The sequence below is a fragment of the Amblyomma maculatum genome, chromosome 1 (assembly GCF_055883805.1).
Source record: "Amblyomma maculatum isolate TAMU_Amacu chromosome 1, ASM5588380v1, whole genome shotgun sequence".
In the NCBI taxonomy this organism is placed as follows: domain Eukaryota; kingdom Metazoa; phylum Arthropoda; class Arachnida; order Ixodida; family Ixodidae; genus Amblyomma; species Amblyomma maculatum.
This window is the reverse complement of record NC_139344.1, coordinates 44,182,795-44,201,756: the sequence shown is the minus strand read 5'-3', so window position 1 is coordinate 44,201,756 and position 18,962 is coordinate 44,182,795. Positions and strand designations below refer to the sequence as shown.

The following is an 18,962-nucleotide window of genomic DNA, read 5'->3' as shown; positions in this document are numbered from 1 at the left end:
ATATTCAAGGATTCAAATCTACATAGTCCGTAGGTAATGCATGTAAAGTGTTTTTGCTCTAGCATTCAAACTGATGGCGTAATCGACGACTAAAACTCGAGCTTCTCCTGCTTCTCCTCACCGCACAAAAGTTCTGCGGAGAAGTTCGGTGATGACGTCACGGACGGTACCATTTCTGATGTGCGTTGCCTTCTTCCACGTCCTGCTGCGCATTTTCTGACGGTGCTAATCGACATTTCTAGGGCTTTGTTTTCGGCAGCCTCGTTTTTATTTCTTCAAACCAAGTCTGTCTATGCATAAAACGTACCGGTACCGTCAATGACGTCATCATGCGTCACAGTGCAGTGCAGTGAAGCCTGATAGCCGTCACGGTGTTAATCGCTAATAGCGCCGTTGTTGCATATGCTAGCGCCAAGATATTTCGCATGCTTTAAGTGCAAGCTATAATCATTCAACCGCTCGAAGCTCATCGAAATCTAAAACCGATGCACCTTCCCTTTAAAGGCGGAGTTTAACTGGCTCCCGTTTCCTTTCTTTATTATTTTTTTTTTTCGTGATGCACCGCCGCGCACGTGCTTCGACAGCACATGCAATGTCAGCTGCACCCGCTCATTGCGCACTTGTAAATCTTACACTTTCAAGTAGGGGTGGAAGTGCTGCGCCAGTCTGACCTACTGCGCGCCTGGCGCCAGTTTATGCCGTAACTGACCATCGGAAATATTAATTGCAGCGATCAATTTAGCCAAGTGGTATATATCGTGGGTTGAGCGACAGCGGTTGCTGCAGAAAGGATGCAGCGTGAACGCTGCGTCGTATCCCAATTCACGACAGTTTGGTTGAATTGTGGCGCTTGTCCTGGTGGCACCTTTATCAAATGAAATGATTCGCAGCTAGCTATTGCAACTGTTGTTTCTAGTAGCTGACAGTTGTCTTTTTTGTTTTTTTCATCAACTCGACTAAAATGTTTAGAAACCATTGCTCTTCCTCTAAATAATTCTGGCCAATAGGTTACAGAATAAATCTTCCGACAGTTTTTGGGCTGTAGTAAAATCTTTTTATTTATTTTTTATTTATTCATCCACTCACTCATTCATTCATTTAAACTTACTGCAGGCCCTTTAAGGCCCATGCAGGAGTGTTTACAATGCGTCCAGGTCCTCAGGAAAAACAAAACACTAAAATACAAAACAAAATGGAGGTATTGTTTCATCCAAACATAAACAAGACAAGCGGGAAGTTAGTTTTCTCAATGTAATTAACAAATATTTCCACGTACGCACAAATCACCACATAAACTTTATAAAAGGCAGTTTATAAAATTCAACCCTTATTAATTCGTAACTTCGGATTAGACCCTGGTCAGACGAGCAAGTTTAGTGTCACTTTCAACGAGTGCACTCGCGTTTAGTGTCATTCGCATCGTGTCACACGATGAACTTTAATGACACTCGCTGCCGAACACACTCGGCGCGAATTGAGTTTGGATACTCACCACACCTTGTCCGGCAGGCGAGTGTGTAGTCTCGACAGCAGGGCACTGACATATCACTCATACATTTTTGAAAATTACAATGTTTTGAAATGTTTATCGTAATTTCATGAGCGTTTCTATGATAGGCAAGAGATTTAAGCTCCCACCTACTAAAAACGATGCGTACACTTGAATGGCTACCCTCTCTCTCAGTGCTTGCGCTAAGGTGAAGGCGTTCGTCTGCTGCTGCACTTCGATGGTATGCGGTAGCTCAAGCTGCGTCAACGAAGTTGGCGTTATTTGTAACCCAATCTCTAGAAAGGCGTCACTTTACACGGCAGCATTTCGCTCAAGCGCTGGCCGGAGACACCACCGCTTTTCCTCCCGCAAGCCGCCAGCGCCAAGCCACCACCTTTACGGCGCATCCAGCCCCGCTGTCACCGGCGTCACAAAAGTGTGCGAGAATTTGTTTTTCCCGTAAATAATAATCCCTGGAGTAAAGCAATGCCAGAAATTAATCCTTCTTGGGGATCGTTGACCCGTACCGAGTCGCTAGTAGGAGTAATTGCTGCTACACAAGCAAATTTCTGTTCACAACTTCGTAGCCATCGTCGCCGGCGGCGCGCGCAGCACACCCTTGCAGTACAAGCTCGTATACGTTATCTCCGCTCCTAAGTCGTCGTCGATTTTAATTGCACCTTTCTCTTATTATCAGCAGACAGTAAGGCTGACAATAAGGCAGTGCCACGAGTGAGCCATATATCCTATTAAGGTGGCCATACGAAAGCGCCGCCCACTGATACTTCGATGCGAAACAAACTATATAGGCATAGCGACGACCACGGAGGAGCTCACGACCAAGCGCTACTTGCACGGTGCACCGCGCGCTCTGCCGTTCACGGACGCTCACGGGCGGCACTACAGCGGAAAGCTAGTAGCATCCGGTGTTGTGAACGCTGCGGAAACCGGACCTTTTTCGGCAAGCGTTGAGGTGCCGGCTAGTTGGTAATACATTTTGGAATAACAGCGTGAAGGTCGAGGACGAAGATCAGAAGGACACAAACACAGCGCTGACTGACAACTGATTTTATTTCCAGAAGTTGGCAAGCATATATACATGGCTTGAAGCGCGGCAGAAAAAGATGAAACAGATGCAATGCGCATGCCGAAACCAAAGCCAATTATCTCTTTTTACGCATTGCCAAGAACGCAATCTCTTTGTCCGATAACGCAAGGGAAGGAGTGCTAATGCATCGGTCCCCAAGCTCCAAAATTCTTTCGCCTTCAATAATTTCTCTTGTGGTGCGGTCTTTATTTTTCTGGTAAGATTTGCATTTATCGAAAAGGGGTTTGCATTCTGTTTTACGTTGCTTAGTGCATGTGAGGCAGTGAAGAGGCAGGTTACGGTCCTTGGAATTTTCCACATCCTTTTTATGTTCTCTTAATCTTTCATTGAGTCATCGCCCCGTTTGCCCTACATAAACTTTCCCACATGACAGAGGAATCTCGTAAACTAGTTCCCCAGTACAGTCAACAAATTTGTTCTTATGTTTAGTTTTGCAAACACCAGTTGGCTCGGTCACGGGATGACTGACGCGATTAAGCATTGACAGGTTACACGGAGCTGAGAAGGCTACTCGTACCTGAGAACGTTGTGCGATCTTTTTTAGATTATGCGACAGGGTATGAAGTACGGGATTACAACGGTCTTTTTCTGCTTGTGTACGTTGTGTACAACTACACGCCGAGGAAACTCTGTGAAGACGTGACGGTGCTGCCGTACGTGGGTGCTGCGGCCTTGTATACATTTTAGGCTGCATAGAAGCGCTGTCGGACATGATTCCGTGTGAAAAATGCACTCTGCTCTTAATCATACAGCTCTTGGAACTTTTCGCGCTCGAACACCGGTAACTCCGCTCCATACGTGGGCGCTACCGGCATTTCAAAAAGACACTTGATTTTGCCGTGTGACAGCGAGCACCGAAAGTTTCACTGTTCCTATGTAAGTGCACTTCTTGAAAGTGTCTCTAAACTTGTCCGTGTGATTGGGGTATTACTTTAGCAAGAAGCGCGGTTCCAGCATTCGCCAGTAAACTTCCAGGTCTATGGCATCGGACGCTCGCTTATTCGGACTTTGGCGGGCTCACTCTTGTTTATGCGGACTGGGGATCACATTGAGACGCGCCATCGATCACCGAAGTGGGCCTTCCCGAACCCAAATTTTTTGGAACAGTGGTGCCTGCGCGCTGTGGCAGGTATGTGGACGATCAGAAGTTTGCTATTTCCGATATAAAGCTTGCCCGTTTAGGTTCGGTTCAGATTTCACTACGCGCCATTCTGCGGCTGCGATTCGACGCACGTATCGGATAGTTGCGCCGCTTCGGATGCTGCTTGGCGTGTCACAGCTTTTTTATTTTTATTTTGGGATAGCGTCACGGATGTTCTAACGCTTACGCGCATATCCCTCGCGTGCATCCACATTCTACTATTATGCAATGCGCAGAAACTGCGCGCTGTTTATGCGCAGTTTCACTACACTGCGCGCTTCGCCGCAATGCCTCATTGCGTTGATGGTGCGGTGAAGCATCTTCAAAACGCGACGGGGCCGTTTTGTGAAGCCTCAATACTGCCGAGTCGAAACGGTAGCACTGCGAAAAGGGTGGCGGAGGCCTTTGCGATTTTGGAGCAATTCTTCAGCGTTCCATACAGCGTGCGCAAAGCAGAGCGCTTGGCGAAATCGGTAGAAACAGTTGTTTTCACCTTGGTTTCATCTTAATTGCAAACGGCCATCATGCAGGTATTCATCAGATAAAATTACTGCGATGGAATCAGTTTTCAGGCGTTGTTTCAGGCCCGTTCAATAATTCAAACCTTAGATTAATTCGACATTTTGTCTGCTCTTGAAGGCCGAGTTTCACTGTAGCCGTGTAAAAAAAAAAAAAAAAAAAAAAAAAAGCTCTCAGTCGCATTTTATTGCCATCAGCTTGCTCCAAAGTGCTCTCTAAAGAGCCCATAAATTACCCAAAACCTGCTCCAAAGTCGGACTTTTGCTTCAAAGCTGCTCGAAAATAAGGCTTTTTCTGCTCCGGTGCCTGCCCAAAAGCTAGGTCGTTCGTCCACCGGCAAGCTTTAGAATTACGGGTATTGTATTTCGTGTAGAAGATATTACAGGGTGCGAGTGATGCTTGTGTATTCGTTCTCCTTCTGGGAAGTGAAGAAGTGGGGTCGTCCCGCTACACGCTGTCGTTACGAGGAGTCGGCTGACGTCGCGACGGTATCAGCCGTTGCTTTGATTGAGTTCTGCGAGTTGGAAGCACCTTGTTTTCGGTGCGGTGTTCTTGAGGACAGTGGCAACACCTACCCTTGATAAACTTAGACTTCTGAGTACTTCGAGTTTTTTTCTTAAATTCCTTTCAGGAACAGGTAGCACTTTGCTGAGTTCTTTTTCGCGCCAAAATAAATCTATGGCTTTCGTGTTTTTGTGTCGTCCCCTATCGTTCGACCCCGCCAGGGGTGACGCAGGGGTGAGGGCGCTCGACTATTGTGTCCAAGGATGCGGAATCGAATCGGCCTCGGCAGCCGCTTTTCGTCAGTGCAAGTTGAAGAACCCCAGATGGCCGACAGTTTCGGAGCCCTCCACTACGGCGTCTTTCATAGCCCGAGTCGCTTTGGGTCGTTAAACCCTATAGGAATCAAACCAAAAACCAAGCAGCTATCATTCGGTTGAGGACCAGCACTCCGGCGGCACACAGGTACAGATGAAAATAAAGCCGGATGCTTTTAGGCGAAAACCTTTCTTCCCTCATCATTGGCATGCGCAGAAAGTGACTGTCCTCGGAATGCATGACCAATGAGATAGGACCTGTTTGAGAAAAAAAGTCGCATTACACTGGGAATCGAACTCATAGCCCTCCGATCACCAGCCGAACGCGCTAACCAACTACTCCACGCCGTGCTCTTTTTTATTTTTTTATTTCCCGGGTTTGACGCATTGCATGTCACCAAAAGGACATCAACAAAAATGCACACAAGTTCGACACCGTCGTGATCAGCCAGCATGGGTGTGGCTTCATCACATTGAAATTGAGGCATACACAACAAAAGCTCTAGTCTTGAGAGCCATTGGGGAGGTTCCGCAGCAGCTTTCTGTATTGCCTAAAACCACTCTACGCTTTCCCGAAAATAAATTCGGGCAGGTCGTGCGTCTTTATCACAGTGTTATCCAGTAATTCTTGAGCGCCATATACAGTCGATTCCCCATGAGCATAATTAAATCAAATGGTGCCCCATCCTCACTTCCTACGCACAAATACCGATACCATAAGGGATCTAGCGGGAAATCTTTTAGCGTTCTCAGTAATACATCCCAAAAAATAAACCCCTTCCCAACAGTGTTTGAATGGTCTTCTCATTCCCTTCCAACCCCTTCCTAACAGTGTTTGGCATGGTCTATTGTTTATGGCTTCTGGCGTATTAAACAATGCGATCTCCAGGCTATAAGTCATCCCTTTCCCTCCAAAAATTTTATCATCGGCAAGGTTCCGGTGTGCAACTTGAAAAAGGTTTTTGTTCCTGGCCGCACCTGCATTTTTTTTAACCCTCTTTAAAGTACGCGACGCCATGCACACAAGGAGAATTAAGATACGTTTTTCACGTGTGCGCCACGACGTGCACGTGCAAAACGTATCCTAATTCTTCTTATGGTTTGTGGGGTTTAACGTCCCAAACCGACTCGGGCTATGAGAACGTTCCTGCCGTCTCCATGTCAAATGACGATGTTTGTACCGATTGGTAATGGTTATAGTAGCAATGATAATGACGCTGCATAGATTGGTAAAAATAGTGAGGGTATAGCGATGGCAATGACGAAGTAGTTTGTGTAAAGTGATTTTGGCCATTTCCGCTCTTAAATAGACTTAAGCGCAGTTGTAATTTTTATACTAGTTTTCTTTCTTCGTTCTCTTTTGGCTTCCTTTTTTTTTTTTTTGCCTCCTAGTTTATGCGTTTGTTAAAGATGCCTCTCAGCAGAATGAAAAGGCAGCTATTGTATATACTCCCGAACTCTTGATTGGAGTTAATCATTTCGGGCCCCTGGCTATACACCTACTTCTGAATTTGAGTTTCTGGCCACTGAGTTGGCCTTAAGATAGGTTCCTTGCAATATCTCTGGGGTTATTATACTTTCAGACCGTATTTCCGTCTTGACAACGTTCGAAGACTCGAGGGATACTCAGCCGTTCCCTTCATTTTTTCTTATTGCATCTCATATTAAAAAGGTGCGATTTCACTAGGCCCCTGGCCACTGTGGCATTACACTGAATAAGAGGGCAGATTTTTAAAGCAGAGTCGGTCCTTGGTGGACCTATTGTTCCGTAGGCCCCAAATATTGTCTACTTAACTATATCACGCTTTCAACGCTTTCAACATCTCTGCTACCTGAGCCGTGAGCCTCTCCTTGCTACAGCGGATTAACAGCACGGAAATTTCCTTGGAGTGTGCGCATGTGCAGTTCAAGACAATGCGAGGTTACATGGCCCTCTTGCACTGCAGAGTACCTATGTCGTTAGAGGTTATCTACGACCAGCTTTTGCGAGTCTTGTGACGAAATTGAGTCCACAGACCACTTTTTCCGCTCCTGCCGGCGGTTCGCTTCCTTTCGTAGAAATTAAATGGGATCCCTCTCCCTCGGCTAAGGTTTCATCTATTCCGGTTCTCCTCCTCCTATTTTTCGAGACAAGCGCCGAGGGATACGTCCCGAAACCAGTGTGCAATTCTGTTTACGACAACTTATTTACATTAGGTCGATTCCTCGGATAGAATGAGAATTTACTGTTTTCTGTTCCTTACTTTATTTTTTGTTCAAATTCTAGTTCAGGATAATAAATTATCCAAATACTCCACTCCTTGTCCATGAGTGTTCTGCATCTGCAATGCACCTTGGCCAATTTCTCGCCGTGGGTATGTGCCATTACGACTGACCACATCATAGTCGTTCTCCTCGTCATCATCGATCACCATCATGATTTGACGCTCAGTCGGCTCGGTTTGATTCATTTTCGCCGCCGTCCGCTCCCGCTAGCCAGATTTTGGTAACGTGCTGCGAAAAGGAAGAGGCCGGGTGCCGCTGGCAGCCTTCAATCAATTTTGTGATCTTAAATCTTATGTTTTCGTTTAGTGTACAATTACTTTAATGCACTAATTCAGTGTGTGTAGGACATTTTGCAGTCCACACTGAACCCTGGCCAATCCCCCTTCGTGGGTATGTGCCATATATCAAGGCAGAAGAAGAAGCCATCCGCCGAGCTAGATAGGTAGACTTCGCTGAGCTCAGCCTCCGCCATGTATTCCGCCATCTGCCCCAATTCTCCTCGGCGACGCTTGTCATGGACACCCCCGACTCCCTGCGGCAAATTGGTGAGTGCTGAGAAGGGGTTCCCTGCCTGTTTTTAACATGACATCGTCAGGGGCCTTGTTCTTCTAGCGATTCGGCGTTGTCGGTTGTGTGTGTGTGTGCAGAAGATGCCTCTGGCAGGGGGTAGTTGGCAGGTGGCGGAGCCAGGCACTGGTTAGTTAGTGGGTTGTATGACGTCACGAGATATGGCATGGCCGAATTGGCAGGGGCTTTACGGAAGGAGACTTCAAACCCAGGGCCCATTTGGATCCCATGTCGGTCCCAGTACCGCATGGTGCACACTTTGTCAAATGTTTAGAGCGCGCGGTGTTTGCTTCTGAGTCTAACAGTGTGGCTCTTAGTACAGTCTCAGTGTTGCAGATGTCCTGAAGGTGAGATGAGTTTTTGTTTTTTTGTGCTATCCTCTCCAATAAGAATGACTTTCATGAATGATAAGTGGGCTTCACCGCACGGCTTAGAAACAGACGCCCTGGCTGTAAACTTTTGACAAGAGCTGTACACCCGTAACACCTTGTTTAAAGCGGGGCTTTATATGTGCGTCGAGGGTGGCCTTTCACATACGAAATGGACCAAGAAAGTTTTCCTGGCGTGACGGTCGATTCGTCCACAACAAATAAGAGGGGGCAGGATAGACCATTTATTTGGCTAAGTTGATATATTAGCTGCTGCGTTTTTGCAAACATAAACTGCGTGGGAGCAGTTTAGTTCGAACAGGTTAGTCCTTCCTAAACTGATCACCTTGAAGTCACGCTAAGGCTGTGCACGGGGTCGTCCACACTTAACCTGAACGCGTTCACCGCGCTTTAAGACAGCTATCGTGTTCCAAGAGTAGGCGACGGGGGCCAGCTCAGTTGGCTTTGGGCGCGTAACCGTAGCCCGAAGCTCGCTTCGCTGCATCGCTCTTCTTTCAGTGGAAAAGCGCGCCTGCAGGGTTGGGCTTAACTCGTGTCTGTGTTGCGGTACCTCCTCCTGTTAAAAAGGAACGCGCGCTGCATTCGATTAGTTGGTTAATGGAATTGTCTACACTTTCTGTGTTTGCGAAGAAAGTTTATTTCTTGGGGGCATAAAATTCTTTACTCCGTTAGCCTGACTTTTCTATTCGTCATTAACTGATTATTTGAGACTACTCGTCGTTGTCTTTGCATTTACTTTTCGCACCCCATCGACGCGCATATTTCTTAATGATTCCAATGGAGTTTTAACATGCTGTCGCGTTATTTTCTTTGAATAGCGCTTTTTCTTTGAATGAACAGAAGTGGTCCGTTACCCTGTTCTATTCATTTTGAGAATCATTTTGCCGGGCGTATCCTGTGTTGTCTGTTATATCTATTAAGGCGAAAGCCCATTCTAGGCTCATGGACTACGAAAATGCTCGCAAGCACTGACAGTTAAGAAAAAAAAAAGTCATATTCCACCGGGAATCAAACCACTGTCCCTCCCATCCGCAGATACACGCGCAAACCAATCAGCAAACTCCGGGCTCGTGAAAAACCGATCATAATTCTTGTCCAGTGTGAGGATAATAGTAGCGATGATTACGATTCAGTCAGTGATAATGATAGTAGCGATAGTGATGATTATAGCAACGATAACAATGGTGATGTAATTAATGAAAACAGTCCTGTAAAGTGGCTTTCGCCATTTCCGCTCTTAAGCGGACTTATGCGCAGCTTTCTTTTTCTTCTTTTTTTTTTCCACAGCTGAAGTGTTCAGTTCATTCAACCAGCGTCACATGAGCTCGCTTCTAAGATAAGACTTCCCCGACTCTCTGACGTCCATACGTCGTAGTTGAAAAATTTTTGAAGCCGGAGAAGAGTGACAAAGAAAATATTTGACAAAGAAAGATATATTTGAACGCCGGATACGCTATAGGACGCATTGAACCTCAGGCAGTTGCACTGCGCGACGCAAGTCAAATGCAATTCTATCAAATAAACTATACTCCGTTGCATGCATCAAGTGCAACACTGCCAAATCTAGAGCTCTTCGCGCTCCCGCATCCGCGATGAAAAATAGTGCCTGCTCTTGACGAGAGGAAATAATAGTTGCTTTGACTGCAGACCTAATGCATCTTGCATTTCCCATCAACTTCATAAGAGCACCTTTTTTTTTTAGGGAGAAAGGATCGAATTCGGTGCATTTGTATGTTTTGTTTGTCGTTTACGTTCGTGTCGCGTGTTCGCTGCCCCGCCACCCTGCCAGCTGTGTCCTTTGCGCGGCGCGACACAGCTACCTCGACTGTTTCTTCGGAGTGGATTTTTTCTATAAGATCCGCACTGCGAAGATGTCCAGGCACGCAGAGCAAGTTATTGCAAACCTGTATGCTCGGAATAGAGCCCGTTTCCGCAGAAACCGCTCGGCCACAAAACGGACTACTTGCGGACTACTTGCGGACTACTTGCGGACTACTTGCGGACTACTTGCGGACTACTTGCGGACTACTTGCGGACTACTTGCGGACTACTTGCGGACTACTTGCGGACTACTTGCGGACTACTTGCGGACTACTTGCGGACTACTTGTGGACTACTTGTGGACTACTTGCGGACTACTTGCGGACTACTTGCGTAGCTTTCGCTGCGTTTCACCTGATTGATGAAATGGAGTATAAGTGTTTCAGGGGCACGGTACCGTTTTCGGACGCCCTTACGGCCGCTGGTTTGCATACAATGCCACTTATTGCGCATGGACGCATGGAGAGCTGGGCAGCATTTTGTAACGTCTTTTTTCCTTAAATTTGCCCTGTGTCATTGGTCGCTGCTTCCAATGATTACGACCGTAGCGGATGACGTGATGCTCGTCGTTTCAGGGACACTGAGAATGATGACGCGTTTGACACTTCTGACAGGCGTTTTCCGCTTTCATTTCGTAAAAAAAAAGCTATCTGGTAGTTGTGCGAAGAATTCTCACCTGGCTCGTTTGTTACCCTGCCTTTGTCGATGATTGACGATGGAAACGGAGCAAAACATTCCGAAACGTTTTACTACGTGTTCACAGTAAACTAGTACGTCACCAAGTTTCCAGGTAGTGTAGTCTTCGATCGTGATGGTGCGCAGGGCTTGTGGCAATACGAGGGGCTGGTCGTCCCCCCGCTCCCACATCGAGGATGCTGCTGCTTCGCCCGTTAACAGAGGAGGAGCGGTCCGCACTCGAAGGGAGTAAAGGGAAGCTGCGAGGCGTGGGCGCTCATGCTATTTATTGCATTGGCGGGAAGACGTGGCCCGATTACATTTCGTAGGGATTGCCGATAAGCGGCGCTGCCTTTGCTTGCGCATGACATTTTTATACTAACGCTTAGAGCACGGCCGCTCTTGAGGGAGGGCGAAAGAGCGCGCGCTTTCCCTCGAGACCGGCCGTGCTGAGAGTTGTATTATAATCTGCATGTAGCAGTAACGTAAATTTTATCGTAGCGGTATCGTAGTCCATGTACAACCTTTGGTGGGAGCCATTCGCTTTTGACTCATTGAAGATCCGGATGCCTAGGTTTCTGAAAACTAGTGCAAGCGTTTGGGATTTATTGTACACTGCATGTTACCACCAGCAATCTGTGTAGCAGCGATAGAAGCCTACAGTGTCGCCTTTTTCTTCCTTTGTTTTGCGCAGCACCCCGAAGGTGACATGGATGGCCCAGACGAAGTCAACGAGGCTGGCTGCGGTTCGGCAGCCAGGAGCCTGGCCTCGGGCGTTCCGGGCCCCATCTTCTTCCTGATCAAGGAACAAGCCAAATCCCTGCTCGCAATCAAGGTGCGTGAGCTGCCGAGTCGCCACCTTCTTAGGTCGGCGTATGTGAAAATACTGCATTTAATAAAACTAAGTGTCTAGGTGTCTTGTGAACCTCTCAGCGTAAGATTAGGCAGGGTGGGCCAGGTATCTGCTTACCATGGTCTAGAATTACTTTAACCGTGTGCTGACGCCCAGCGCCGGCCAGCAAGTGTAGTGCATGTGTCTAGGGGAAAAAAAAAAAAAACCGTTTGCTTCTCTACTGCGCATTCGCTTTCAACGGGGCTATCATGCCTTCGCCATGTACGGCCGTTACTGCTCCCGTAATAGCTGTAACATGCGAATAATATCCGCATCGTAACAAACACTAGAGTCCGCAAGTCCTTCGATGGTGTTTGGCACGACCTCATCATCGCTCACTTTTCATCTCTTGCTTGTGGCTGCCGCATGCATTCACTCTTCTCTGAAATTCTTCCTCTCTGTGTGGCTCGTTTTCGAGTAGCCACCCAATTTTACTACCCCGGCCAACTCATCCGAAGCACTTCTCAAGGTGCTGTTATCTCCCGTGCCTATTAAGTCTTGCTGTCTCCTCTTGCCTCCCAACTAGCCCACATGCTCAACCTTCATACTATCACGGCCGCTCGATGGAAGCGCGCTAGGTGCGGCCTGCTGCGTCGCCCGAAACCGGCGGGAGGCGCCTACTTCCCGTCGCCACCCGCGGCGCCACTGCTCGGGGACAGTCGCGTGCTGCCGCGTGCGTAGAGCTGTGCCTGGCTGCGCTTTGAGTGAGGCGTCGACGTGTTAGGAGCATGTTATTTTAAGGATATAAGAGCTCCGCTTCATACAATTTGGCAACACGAATTCGTATACACTGTCATGTCTTAGTGTGAGCATGCCAGCACTTAGCGCTTGCTCGGCAAGGATGTATACTGGAGTTTACCCCGAAAAACTTAATGTGATAGTGGTTCAAGGCAACTCGATTGGAGTGCTCGCATTACCGTGATGTTGCATACGGATCAAGTTGTTTGTCAAATGAAAATGTCACCCGGCTGGGAACAATTCGAAGCTGTTTTAGCTGCCATGGTAGCCTAATGCATAGCCACTTAAATCACTATGTCGCGAATTCCGTATGTCATTTGCATGCCGTTTACTCATTCCTGCATACAGCTTTTATGTGAAAATTGATGTCAACCTGTTCGAAACTGCTAGCGCTGTCCAATAAAAAAAAAAAATTACTACTGTGAGCAACCTCTGTGAAAATGTGACAGGTAACCAACCTTTCTATCTCATTCTGATGAATGTTACGGTGGAAATATGAACGCGTTTATTAGGTAAAATATAGATAACTTGGTATCTTCGACTTAGTTGGAGACTTTAAACTTTGTACGCCAGAACGCTATCCGCCATGGTTTCCCGCATTTTGCATGACCGGTCGAAGTAAGCGCTCTTCATAGTGCCGGTCTGTTTCAAGGTGCTACGTATATGCGCCTAACGTTTTTATTACTTTTTTTATTGGCTGCTCTCAAACTCATATAATTTTGCTGGTTTCTAATTTTCAATGGAAGAACGCGCATCGAGTGTTCCTTTTGTGAAACTAATTCTTACCCGCCATCGCAAGAATGTTCACGCTTCAGAGCGCAACTGCAGCCGAGATTCAGCGAGCAGCCGAGTACATGGCCACTCACAAAAAAAGAGGAAGAACATGACCATTCGCAGACGGAAAACATTTCTTGAGAGAGGTTTATGCCATACCTAGCCATAAGCATAGCTCTGTTGAGTTGGCATTTCCAGCCCAGCTCGCTATCAGTGGGTGCAGCAATTTAACGATATCTTGCATAGCTCCTCAGCATGGGCACGATCATTGTTTTCATAGATTACCTTCAGGCACTGTGTACAGTGAGAAACCAATGCTGAAATTAAAAGTTTCCGCAACTTGCTACTTCGCCGGACCTCTTCAGACTTCATTATCCTGTAATGAAGGTGCTCGTAAGCTGACAAAGCTTGATATCTTCCTTTGCGGGGTACTTCAAGCCTCCATTGACATTGGTATTTTATTAACCTGTAATTGGTCCAGCTGACTCATATTTCCTGCAACAGTCTCTTGCACGACAGACATGCCGCCTCAAAACCATTACCAAATATCGCATAAATTTAGAAACAACTTGGTAGTGATAAACAGAAGTTGGCGTTCTTGGGGTTCTTAAGTCTCTTTGCGGAGCCTCGTTAGCGTACTCGCACTTTGCTACCTGCTTATTCACCGTATCCCTTAATTACTTCCTCTGTCGCATATCATTATAATACAGCCTTAAGCCACCGCATTATATGAAATAACACCCTACATATAAGTATATATAAAGCCCCTCTTTACTGAAGCCATACGAGCGTGCCCTATAGGAGTATAGCGTGCCTGACTTGGGATCTAAGGGTCCCACTTTCAATTCCCATTTCACCCTTACTTCTTATTGACTCTCTCTGGTTTGGCAACTCCAGCCACATTGAACATGTCATGTGTTCTAATTGCGCCAAAAGTGTCTGGCCATATCCCCAACAAAAGTGCCTCTTGCCAGAGAAGTATTTTTCCGACTTTCCGCCGACAGAGCGGGTGCCGGATTTTCTTTGGAACGGGGCTTTTCAGTTTATCGCATCGACTAAACAGTCTCAAGAGTATAAACAAATGTATGCATAGGCTACTTTGCTTGCAAGGCCACTCAGACTAGGGGCAAAATTTAGAACAAATTGTATGCTATATATATAAAAAAAGAAACAATCGTACCGTTCTTTGATATGTCTTCCTAACATAACCTGCGATAAAAGCTTCTGATGCTACCTCATCGTGTTCATCTACTTCGCACATCGTTAAAAATCGTAGTGCACTGGCCAGCTCCCTGGTAACTAAATAGGTAACACAGGAAAAAAAGGACGACACAACTAGCGCGGTTGTGCCGTCTTGTTCTCCTGTGTTCCCTTCGCGTTGTTTGCGCTGTCAACCTATAATTAATCACCAACAAGTCCAATCTGCTGCCTCTTGCAGCAGATTCAATGGCAGCTGACAGGGCATTATGCTTCAGCATCTGGACTTTATAACCTCAGCGCCGCTTTCATTCCAGAGGAAGCGAGTGCATTTCCACTCCTCACTGCTGCCTTTGCCTGAGGCGAGCGCACCAGATAAAATTAGAGGGTCTCTTAGATGTCTCTTAAGCGGAGGACGGCGAACGCCTACCCTTCTCCTACGAAGAAACCGAAGCGGTGGCCTTGTGGTAGAGCATCCGCCTCGCAATCGGGAGGTACCGGGTTCGATCCCTGGTGCCGCCGGTTACCCACCGGTTTTTAAATGGGTACAAGCTTTCCCCCGGCCTGGTGCTCGGCTCTTCTGGGGTGAAATGCTTGGGCAAAAAGGGTACCGAAGCGGTGGCCTTGTGGTAGAGCATCCGCCTCGCATTCGGGAGGTACCGGGTTCGATCCCTGGTGCCGCCGGTTACCCACCGGTTTTTAAATGGGTACAAGCTTTCCCCCGGCCTGGTGCTCGGCTCTTCTGGGGTGAAATGCTTGGGAAAAGGGGTCACGGCTTAGATAGTTGCGCCGATGTGGCAGTGATTCGTTCCGCCATCGGACAACAATAAGTCCGCCTTGCGCGGCAACAGCCCATTATGTGGCCCTTTACCGAAGCGGTGGTCTTGAGGTAGAGCATTCGCCTCGCATTCGGGAGGTACGGGGTTCGATCCCCAGTGCCGCCGGGTACCCACCGGTTTCCAATGGGTACAAGATTTCCCCCGGCCTGGTGCTCGGCTCTTCTGGGGTGAAATGCTTGGGAAAATGGGCCAGGAACCAAAATGTGGGTTCAAGAAGATAAAATTAGAGGGTCTCTTAGATGTCTCTTAAGCGGAGGACGGCGAACGCCTACCCTTCTCCTACGTTTGCCTCTCATCGTTTGCCACAGTTGCAGTCATTTCAAGTCGTCGTTTGATATATTGGTCGTTTCCCAGTCATGATGAGTCTGCCTGCGTAGTCATTGTAGTCCTTACCGCTCATAACTAAGCAGGTTACTCATTTAGAATCAGTAGTGGTCATTACAAGTCGCTGTTTGACATATTGGTCATTTCGTAGTCATTAGCAGTAATGATGAGTCATGCCTAGCTATTATAGTCACTAACACACTCCGCTAAGCATTTTTACTCATTTCTAATCAATTGCGGTCATTACATGTCGTAGTTTGACCTACTGGTCATTACAAATCATTTTAGTCATTATTAATCATTATTAGTCGTAGCATTAGTCATTACCTCCATCAATGTCTATAACTTTTATTGATTACCTATCACCATCAATCATTTTCATTCTTAATCTCCCTCCTTGCATGTCCGCTTTTTGCGACTGACACACCAGCGCACAGATGCGACACACAGATTACAGGCACAGCTTCTGCGCACAAATTTTCACTCCGCGAGCCTAGAAGGGCTTTCGCCTTAAAGAACAAACGCGTCCCGTCTCAACGATAGCGTGCTTGCACTCGCGCACACAAAAAAGTTTGCGTTGACCACGCATACGCGAGGCGAACGCGTCCAGAAAGGAAGCAAACCGCGCGCTCAGAGCTGGCGACCCCGGCAACGACGTGTCCCCGAACAGTGGCGCCCTCAGCAGAAATAGCGGGCGCAACTGTACTCTCCAAGGACGCGCTTGCCCATTGACGGCGGCGCGACGCAGCAGGCCGCACTCAGTGCGCTTCCATCGAGCGGCCGTGATACTATCTTTTTTGCTGACGAAATTGCTGTCTTGTGCTCGTCTCGCTCTCCGGGCTACGTACAGTGTACCTTCTAACGCGGCGTAGATGTCATCTACGCCTTTCTCATTTCTACTCCGCATCAACCCGAGCTTCTCCACCGCAACCATAACCCCCTACTCTCCCTCCGTCTTTTTGATACACTTCCGTCGTCACCAAATGCATTGTATTTTGCTTACTTTTACATGCACCGAAGAACGTGCATCCCACCTACCGCACTGTCCGCGCCTGCCCCTCGGTAATCCACCTTCGGCGGCGTGCGTGTGGTCACTCGGCGCTGCACGAGTCTCGGGCCTCCAAAAGGCTCATGCTTGCCGGGTTGCCCATGCATTCGCCCTAAAAAGTTCCTATACTTTGTACCTTACGTTCTTTTCACCCACACTCAAAACACACGGCCGGCTTAACCACGGATGCGTTTAACCAAGGTTACCGAAATTAACCACGGCTAACAGCCAATCGCGGTTAGCTGTGCTTACACAGCTCTCCGTCGTTCTCGGTTACGGCCGCCATTGCCCATAAAATACAACCGAAGCGACGCGGTGATCTGCGGAAGGAAGCAGCATTTACAAATATCTTATTTATAACGTATTTTCCGGAGTGCCGTCCGACAAGGCGTCAACAACGCGGTCAAGCCCCGCACGATGGAACAACCTCACCGACCACCGTAAACACCGCCGCGTTGGCCCCTCCTCCCGCACACCGTATGCGAACGAGACTCGCTATCGCCGACGTCAGAAATAAAGTGTGTTAAATTTATTGCCATCTGGAATACTGAACCGAATATCAGGATTGAATCACTCTTGAGGATCACTGACAAGCGGCAAATTGCTGGCAAGACCGATAACCGCGATACTATCAAGCTTCTGCCCAAGCCAGCTGCCGCCGGTGCATTGCGGCTCACCGCTCTGCTTATACTAGCTCTGCGATTAATGCGTCGCTAAAGTTAATCATATCGCTATATTACGGCGGCACAATAGGATTCACAATAAGGAAATTTCATGAGTACATGATTTCGACAGCGTTGATCAGTTCTAAAGCGCCGACCGCCGCGGCTTCGAAGAGAAATAATTTAGGCCTATCGACTACTAGGGGCGTTACGCACCCCGCCGTCGTTCGCCACGCTCGCACGCTAGCTTCACCGCCGCGGTAAGTGTAACGTACCTCAGCCTGCTCGCAGCATCCCGCGCTGCAAGCCTTGCGACCTTGTGCACTTTCTTGATAAAGCTGAGACCGGGCATTTTTTGACGTTCCGCGCTCAGCACCAAGCCGCGCAAACGACACTGCAGACACAGGACGTGGCTTCAGTGCGCAGACGCTTGGCTGTATAGGCCGTAACCGAAGACACCGGGCGGCATAATAGACACCGCCAATCAATACGGGCAAACGAGTACACTGTTGAAGCAGACACGCTCGTATGCTTCGCGCACTCGGGTGCCGACGAGCAGCCTCCGCCAACAGACGAGCAGCCTCCGCCATAACCTCGGTTAACGACGCAAACCGAGGTCGCCAAACTCTGTTTCCGATAACCGCGGTTAGAGGTATAACCATGGTTTGGTCTGCCGTGTAAATGGGCTAACCACGGTTTCGCGTAATCACAGTTCTGCTAACCCTGGGTAACTCTGCCCCGTGTAAAGAGGGTATTATTGGGCATCTACACCTCCCTACATCATCTTTACCACTAAGCTCTTTTCCACAGGCTGTTTTCTTCCTCTCCGCTGTCTTATCAATCAATAGCATGTCTCCCAGCTTGCTTGGTTTTTTCTTACCTGTCAATGTCAGTTATTACTGGGTCAGGTATGTATCCGTCCCATTCCCGCTTCCACTACTACTCCTCCCCATCACGTTCCGGCTCCTAACCTTCGTATCCTCCATTTCCCGTCCGTTATGTTTCTCGTCCACCATGCCGGTCGTCGTCACGCGGCCGCAGAGAACCATTCTCCGCTCCTCGCTACTCAGACAGTGGCTTACACGGATGCGTCCTTTGTGGTTCCTCGAGGATTCGTGGCTGCGCTCTGTACTATCCTCATTTGTTAGCATCTGAAACCCACACCAGCGGCCCATTTTCTCCCCGACGGACACACTGTCCTTCGAGAGCCTACATGGCCTGAAGTCATTTGCCCTTTTTCCCACTCTCCCTGAATAGTCTTCGATTCACAAGACGCTCTCCACCACATAAAGAAGCGCACCCTTTTCCTTCAACAATACGTCGAACGAGCGGTCTTTCCATTAGTCCTCCCCCCCCCCCCCTGCACACACACACAAGCTCACACCCCAGCCCTCCTTTTCCTTTATCGCTATCTGTAACTCTCCCAACTGCCCCTCAACGTACGCGAAATGTCCCACTTCCTATTCTACTGCCCGGGTGCTCAGCATTCGGGTTCCTATTTGTGTCTCTCCCTTCCTATCACAGCCTGCCTGCCTTGGCCCTGAAGGGAAAAGCAGCGTCGACTATTCGTTCAGACTGTCGGCATGCTCGGCCTGTAAATTTAGGCCGTATAAGCTTTTTATACTACGACTGCTGCTACTACTACTACTACTACTACTACTACTACTACTACTACTACTACTACTACTACTACTAC

The 18,962-nt window shown here is 48.0% G+C and overlaps 1 protein-coding gene across 8 annotated transcripts in view; it reads left to right on the top strand.

Moving 5' to 3' along the window:
• LOC146202244 (uncharacterized) overlaps positions 1-18,962 on the top strand; it is a 369,509-nt gene that overhangs the window by 346,295 nt on the left and 4,252 nt on the right. For all 8 annotated transcript variants that reach the window (XM_084588034.1, XM_084588035.1, XM_084588036.1 and 5 more), the window contains one exon: positions 11,487-11,627. In XM_084588034.1, the coding sequence (XP_084444160.1) occupies positions 11,487-11,627 (141 nt within the window). The remainder of the gene's footprint in view (positions 1-11,486; positions 11,628-18,962) is intronic.